The 8,251-nt window shown below is 42.8% G+C and overlaps 1 protein-coding gene across 1 annotated transcript; it reads right to left on the bottom strand.

Annotated features, from left to right (window-relative positions):
- Positions 1–951: 951 nt before the first annotated feature.
- Positions 952–3,279, bottom strand: LOC147469689 (uncharacterized). Its single transcript, XM_086547876.1, has 2 exons — positions 1,841–3,279; positions 952–1,504 (listed from the first exon to the last, which is right to left on the bottom strand). The coding sequence occupies exons 1-2, from the start codon at positions 3,277–3,279 to the stop codon at positions 952–954; spliced, it is 1,992 nt and encodes a 663-aa protein (XP_086404002.1).
- Positions 3,280–8,251: the final 4,972 nt, after the last annotated feature.

Genomic DNA, 8,251 nt, shown 5'->3' with positions numbered 1-8,251 from the left:
GAGATGGGGGTGAAGGCGAAGTGTGGTCACACATAAAGGGATAAAGGTTGGGAGTTTGGTTTAATGGAGGAGAGGGGTTGGGGTAGGGAGGGTAGGTGGTAGGGTAGCGTTTCCAGGACGGCAATAATTAAAACCAAACTAAAAATAATTAAAACTAAAATCTCAAATCAAAACTAAATAACACTACAGTTGTCACGTCAGAGGGTAATTCACTAGAGAAAAAGTCTTGACATGGCCACTGAGGGATCTTCTTCTTCAGCCGTTGAAGGTCCGTTGTTGGACATAGGCCTTCCCCAGTTGTTGCCACACTTGTCTGTTCTGAGCCTTCCGATGCCAGAACTTTTTTAATTTATCGAGGTCGTCGCGCCAACGGGTCTTCTGGCGTCCTCGGTTTCGAGTATGACCTCTTGGTTGCCACGATGTAAGTTTTGCTGTCCATCTGTGGTCTTGAATTCTTGCTACATGTCCCGCCCATGTCCACTTTGCTTTGCTGATAATTTCGAGGATATCTCTGACTTTTGTCTGTTGACGGATCCATTCAGCTGTTTTGTGGTCGCGCCATGTGATGTTAAGCATAATCCTCTCATGGGCTCTCTGCATGGTTCGCAGTTTGAGGGACTGTTTCTTTGTGAGGTTCCACGTCTCAGACCCATAGGTGACAGTAGGGCTGATACACTGATCGTACACTTGACGTTTGAGAACCAGAGGAAAGTCTTTATTTTTGAGGATTGAGCTTGCTCTTCCGAAGGCTTGCCATCCAAGGTTGATGCGCCTTTTGATCTCCTGTTCCTTGGATGCACTTTCCATTGAGATACGTTGGCCGAGGTAGATGTAAGAGTCTATGGCTTCAACTGTATTGTTGTCGATGGTGATCTGTTGGTCGATGTCGATGTCTTCGATGTAATTGTTGAACATGCTCAGGCCGACCTCCAGACTTGCTTTGTTTAATTCTCACAGCATCTCTTGAAGCTCTTCTCGACTGCTGGCAAAGATGACAATATCGTCAGCAAATCGAAGATGGCTGATGTGTTCCCCATCTATAAGGATGCCTTTCCCTTCCCATGACAACTTTCGAAAGACCATTTCAAGGCCAGCTGTGAACAGCTTTGGTGAACTGGTGTCACCTTGCCTAACTCCTCTTCTTAATTGGAATGGTTTTGAATCCTTGTGGAGTCTGATGAATGATTTGCCATTATTGTAAATATGTTTGAAGACATTGACATAAACTGGGTCAACTCCTTGCCTCTCCAATGCGGTGATTACATCGGGTATCTCAACCGAGTCGAAGGCTTTGTTGTAGTCAACAAGACCGATGACTACAGGGATTTTGTATTCGGCACATTTCTCTATGAGTTGATTCAATGCATGAAGATGGTCAATTGTGGAAAAGCCTTTTCTGAAGCCAGCTTGTTCTCTTGGTTGATTTTCGTCCAAGATTCTGGTTATTCTGTTGGTTATGATTTTCGTGAATAACTTGTAGATGTTGTTGAGCAAGCTGATGGGCCTGTAGTTCGAGATGTTAGTTTGATCACCTTTTTTATGTAAGAGAATAATAATTGCTTCATTCCACACATTTGGTATTTTATTTTGTTGAAGACACTCGTTGAACAGAGTGGTGAGTTTGCTGTACACTATTTCCCCCGCTGATTCAATCAGGTCAATTGTGACATTGTCGGGCCCTGGAGCTTTACCCTTTTTAGATTGTTTCACTGAAAGCTTAACTTCCCAGGCTTCGATGAAGGGAAAGCCTTGGGACTAATGTTGTATTTCAGGTTCTTGGGGAATTTGGGGAATTTGTTGTTCTTCTATTTCCGGCATCTGCCGTGTCGATGAGTATAACTTCTCATAGAATTCTTGGGCTCTGGTCACAATCCTATCACGGTCTGTCATCAAGGTGCCGTCTTTTTCACGAACACCTGTGAATTGAAGTCTCCCTTGGTTCAATTTCTTCTTTGCCATTTTGAAGCCTTTTCCCTGTTTAATTATTTCTTGAGTAGTTGTTGTGAGGTGTTTTCTTAGATCTTCCCGTTGTTTCTTCCTTATCAGTTTGTTGAGTTCCGCTAGTTCAATTTTTTCTCTCGCATTTGTTGGAGCATTGAGATTTCTCCTTTTGTCCATGAGATTTTTCGTTTCCTCTGAAAACTTTTCAACTCTTTTAGATGATGATTTCCATGTTTTCCCTGCTGCGATCATTGGCTCGATAATATTGTTGTTAAGGTCATTGACATTTACACCATTATTGTTTCCACCTTGTAATTCCTCCAGAACAGCAAAACGATTCTGTAGGTCTAATTTGAATTCATTTTTGAACTGTTCTGGAATTCGCAGCGGTTCCGGTTTTGAATGGAACAATTTTTGTCTTTCTTGTTTAGCATCGACTTGGACTCTGCAGCGAACCATCCGGTGGTCACTTCCAATGCCTATTCTATTAAGAACTTCCACATTTTTGACAATGTTGGACTTGTCGATAAGGATATGGTCAATTTCGTTTAATGTTTCGAAATCTGGGCTATGCCATGTCCAACGGCGGTTCTGTTTCTTATTGTAGAACGTGTTCATGACTTTGAAGTTGTTGGCTGTCGCAAAGTTCACAAGATCGTCTCCACGTTCGTTTCTTATACCATAGCCAAAGGGGCCAAGGCATTCTTCATCTCCGTCGCCAATTTTTGCGTTAAAATCTCCCATTATGATGTTGAATTGGGACTTTTTGCGTTGTACTGCTGTGTTAAGATCGTCATAGAATTCGTCTAAGTCATCCTGAGTTGAAAGTGATGTTGGTGCATAAACTTGGATAATTTTGATTGTGTATCTTGTGGAAATTTTTATAGTGACTGAGGCAACCCTGTCAGAAATTGCGTGGAATTCAATAAGGTTGCTCTTATGTTTTCTGTGAATCAGGAACCCTATGCCTCCTTGTTTTCTGTCATTTCCTTTGTAAAACATTATGTGTTGGTTTGGGAGTTGTATCACATTTTCACCGGGCCTTCGCATCTCACTGATGCCAAGAATATCCCATCTGATTTTTTCCAGTTCTTTTTCGAGGTATTCAAGGTGATAATCTTCAGACAATGTTCGAACATTGTATGTACTAACAAAAAGTTCAGTAAACTTCTTGTTGACTTTTGTGGCTTTTATTGCCTTGGTGTTGTTGTTGGGTAGTTGCATTTGGGGCACACAACCCCTACCCGTACATGGTCGTGTAGGCTGTGTGGTTGGGCCTTGATTTAACTCCGCTGACCCAACAGGAACGGCCGGGATTTGGTTATAGGTGTGGTTCATTTTGGGGAGTTTTGGGCCTAACTCCACCACGCTGGCCCAATGCGGGTTGGTGGAGGTTGGATGTATCTTTGTCTGGGGTCTCTGATGACGCCTTCCCAATTTCGTTGGACGTTTTTGGTATCGCCGCCAACTTCATAGACCCTCGCAAGCCTCGTCACCGCGTCAAGGTGCCCCTCCATCGACGAGGACTGAGGGATCAGCTGCTCGCAAACAGCCGATGCGTAACGCAATACACATTAAAAACAAAACTAAAATTAACATGAAAAGCGTTAGGGAGGGGGAAAGTGAGACAGACAGTAAGTGAAAGAAGTAAACTGAGGGCAAATATGGTGCCAATCTAGAAGACAGGCTCCACGTCCTCTGACCAGAACAAAGAAAAGAGATCACGGCCTAAGCCGCTCCTCCTCCCTCAGAGATGGGCGGCGGTGTGCTCGAACCAGTCGGGCGACGCTGAACGAAGTGTTTCCAGTTGTTTTACACACTGCGCCAATGAGGAATAGATGCCAGCTCCGGTAGTCGTGATGATGACATGAACTCGTCCCAGCTTACACTGTAGGTCCAACGGAGTGCTTTGGTCTGAATTACTTGTATGTATGGCGAGTGTAAGTGATGCGTATGTAACTAGTGGTATAGTGAATGTTTTGAGGATGTGCAGCTTGGAACAAGGGGAAGCACAGTGAAATTGATAAAGCGATTATAAGGTCTTTCTAGCCAGTGAAAATTTAGTCGAAGGTTACACCGAGCATGGTGCAAGAGAGTGTGGTTTCGAGCGGTGTTTATAGTTTGTGTGTGTATGCGTATATATATATATATATGTGTATATATATATATATTTATATATATGTATATATATCTATATCTATCTATCTATCTATGGATATATATCTATATCTATCTATATATATACATATATATATATATATGTATATGTATATCTATTTCTATCTATATATGTATATATATGTATGTTGTCGCCGTTTGGCGATATTAAGGAATGACTGAGACCGCAGTGTTTGCACACACTTCGTTTTATTGATAGTGGTCAAAACCTGTCAATACAACATAGTCATTAACATATAAATTTGTAACATACAAGATAACAATATTGATTACAATGTCGTACATGACATATGGTCATTAATAGATAGATCTTAACATCGTAGGAGTATAGTATCATAACATCATTATGATGTTATCCAAGTAATCATATTTATCATAGCTTAATACTTAGGGCCATTTATAATCAGTTACATTAACTATTTGCACAAGTTATAACAATGAAGATATAATGGTGTCAATACATACATGTTGCGGGCACAGAAACACCTCAGTTCACTCTTGCGTGCGCTAATCCTCGGAGATGTGGTCTCTATGGTACTGTGTCTCGTACTGCCTATCCTCGACTGTTTATGCTTTTCCTTCGCTCTATGTATGTGGTCCTACACAGCCTATCGTGGCTTCGTCAGCACAGGAAAACAAGGTAGTACTGTTCGTGATACGTAAACACATGTTCGGTAATAAATGCGTGGGGCCATGTGGTGCGGTTGTTTATGTGGGGTCACTCGGTGACACAAGCTGACCTTCTACACCCTTTCCATCGCTAGTTGCCACAGGGGTGTAAGCCACTTACTAAATTTATCACCGTACTGTGTCTGTTGACAGTACGGCGATAACACTCCCCCTACTTTGGGCGATTCACGCCCAAATATCACTTTGTTAAATCTTCTCACGACTGGCCAAAGCAAGAGGCCAAGGCTGGTGCGCACCTGCACCCTCCGGACAAGACCATCGTCACTAGGTATAACTTTGGAGACGCGACCCATCCTCCACCTGTTCCTGGGAAGCAGTGGGTCAAATAAAATAACGAGGTCCCCAGAGTGGAAGTTTCTTGATGGAGAAATCTTACGATGGCACATGTGGAGTGTATGCAGATATTCAGATCGCCATCGAACCCAGAATCTATTAGCCAGAAGCTGGGCATGTTGCTATCGTCGTCGTAGGGCATCACCAGGGGATAAGCCTCCCAAAGGTAGGGTGTTACCTGATTCTACTCGAAGTATATGATTCGGCGTTAGAGCTTCAAGATCAGATGGGGAATCGGAGAGTGCAGTGAGGGGCCTGGAGTTAAGTGTTGCCTCAACCTCGCAAAACAGAGTGTGTAGGTGCTCATCATCAATTTTTTGTACACCGATGATTGAGGACAGGACCTTCCGGACAGACCGAATTTGTCTCTCCCATACACCTCCCATATGTGATGCCATGGGAGGCTGGAAATACCATTTAATACCACGTTGCTTTAAAGTCTTGTCTATCTTGTTACCCTCCAGCTAATGAATGCCTCCCTCAGTTCTTTATCAGCCCTTAGGACCAAAATTGTCCCTTTCAGAAAGGTTGGTTCTTTTCAAGAGTCTGCTGTTGGTCATAGACTCTGATGTATGATTTTTTTCCTCACTCCAGCTTGGCTTGGTTTTCAGAGCTTCTTCCATAACATCCCATTTTTTTAATCGTCTTGCCACTCTTAATTCTCTCTTCAGGAAACTGTGGATATCCATTATTGTCATCTTGTCCCGGCATCGTGTATCAAGGACAAATTTTCGACGTAAGTCTTTATCAAACCTCTTGATGATATCAAACACTAAGGTCAGGTTCTGGAAATCTTGGGTTCTCTCAAAGGATTCTGCAAAGCTCATGAAAGATAACAACTGGCAATGAAGTGCATTTATGGCTGAGTAATCTTGGTCACTGATCGTTGGTCCCCTTGCAAGGTTGTGTACAGCCCTTGCTATATATTCTTGTTCATCACCAAATTGTTCTTCTAGGATCGAGAGAGCACCTTTTAGTCCTTCACGTGCTGGCATCCTGTTACAATGGGCAAGCTTAAGTTGCATTTGATCACCACATGCAGTGTACAGTGCGTTCAACTTATGCTCATCAGAGACATTCTTATTACCATAAACCTGATCAAAGAGACTTAAAAATTACCAATATTCTTCAACGTTTCTCCTGTGAAATTTAGGTAGTTTTGATTGGGTCATGCAGACTGAATCCATGATGCGCCTAGTCAGGCATTCTTCTCTATCTTGATCACTGCGATTTCTGTCATTCACATGAGCGTTATCAGCAGGGTCACTGACACGCATTCTCTTTAACTTTCCATTTCTCTTCTCCGAGTCAGAGGCAGATGATTCATCATCTGATTCGGTTAGGGTCTTGGGGCGCCGGAGGCCAGCCTGTCATTTATCTGCTCCTAATTTTCTTAGTTCTTCCATGATAGTTGCTACTTGTTGTTTTAATTCAACTTGGTTCTTCGACATTGTAATTGTTGCTCATTTCTAATGGCAAGGTTATTCTGTTGTCGGCTCGTTCCCGGCAGTCCTTCATCACTCCAAGAACGGCGATCCACTGGTTGGACTTCGTTGTTCGTTTTGTTCAAGGATATCGGTAGATTGTCACCAACCAACTTGTCCCATAGAAGAATTGCTCCCTCTCTGAACCTTTCTTCAACACTGTTGGACATAGTATTTACAGAATGATCACCAATATAATATGGTGGTGGCACGGTGTCAACAGGCCGGCCACTATTACAAGGTGCTCCCACGTTGAAACCTCTGTTTCCAGAGTTGGGCACGGTCTCAACAGACCTGCTGCTATTACAAGGTGCTCCCTCGTTGAAACCTCTGTTTCCAGAGTTGGGCACGGTCTCAACAGACCTGCTGCTATTACAAGGTGCTCCCACGTTGAAACCTCTGTTTCCAGAGTTGGGCACGGTCTCAACAGACCTGCTGCTATTACAAGGTGCTCCCACGTTGAAACCTCTGTTTCCAGAGTTGGGCACGGTCTCAACAGACCTGCTGCTATTACAAGGTGCTCCCACGTTGAAACCTCTGTTTGAAAGATCCAAGGCTTCTTGTTGGTAACACATGTTAACACTCTTCTTATTATATAAGTAGTCAGGATACTATACTATCACTTAACACTGACACTGATTTCACAAATTATTTTCAAATTTAAAATGTGACATGTGTAGCTTCGAAGACTCTTTGAGTGGGTGAGACACCACCACTGGCACACTCACAAATATTTATAATATGAAATTAAATATGCAGACGAGACACTATCATTCAGCACAAGCACAGGCTCACAAATATATATATGGTTTGAAATATGTGTATCCCCGCTCACAAATTATTTTCAAATCTAAAATGTGACATGTGTAGTTTCGAAGACCCTTTGAGTGGGTGAGACACGACCACTGGCACACTCACAAATATTTATAATATGAAATTGAATATGCAGACGAGACACTATCACAAGCACAGGCTCACCAATATATATATGGTTTGAAATATTATGTGTATCCCCGCAGACTTTCCGGGAGCGCGCCACAACCTTCTCACTCGTCGCAGCATTCCCTTCGCCGGGCGTTAAGCTGAACACCCGCGTGCGTATCTTTATTTTACGCTCATTCAACGAGAATTAAAATTTTATCGCTCATGGAGTCGCCAAACTTCGCACACAATTCCCGTAGACTTTTGTTTCAGTGTGGCCCTTGTGTAGGCCTCACATGGAGTACTTCACTTCACTTCACTCGTTTTCGTTCACCTTTTATCGTTCACTCGAATCTTCTCGACAGTCTACTCGGGGCGGCTTGGAGTCGCCTCACCACGATGGTGCTCCCGCGGCGGCACTCACTCGCGTGCGTTCCACAGCTACGTGAAAGATGTTTTAACTAGGCCTTCGTGTTTTGACTTTTGTCGCCGTTTGGCGATATTAAGGAATGACTGAGACCGCAGTGTTTGCCACACACTTGTTTTCTGCGTTTGTGGTCAAAACATCAAAACTGTCAATAGTCTTAACATATAAATATAAAACATAACATACAACAATATTGATTAAATGCGTACGTGACTTATGGTATTGATAGATCTTAACATCGTAGGAGTTTGTATTCATAGTATAGTATCATAAATAT

This window comes from Penaeus japonicus, unplaced genomic scaffold (assembly GCF_977035675.1).
Source record: "Penaeus japonicus unplaced genomic scaffold, GWHDUDI00000001_assembly GWHDUDI00000020, whole genome shotgun sequence".
Lineage (NCBI taxonomy): Eukaryota > Metazoa > Arthropoda > Malacostraca > Decapoda > Penaeidae > Penaeus > Penaeus japonicus.
Note: the sequence above shows the minus strand (reverse complement) of the source record. Positions and strands in the feature narration are given on the sequence as shown.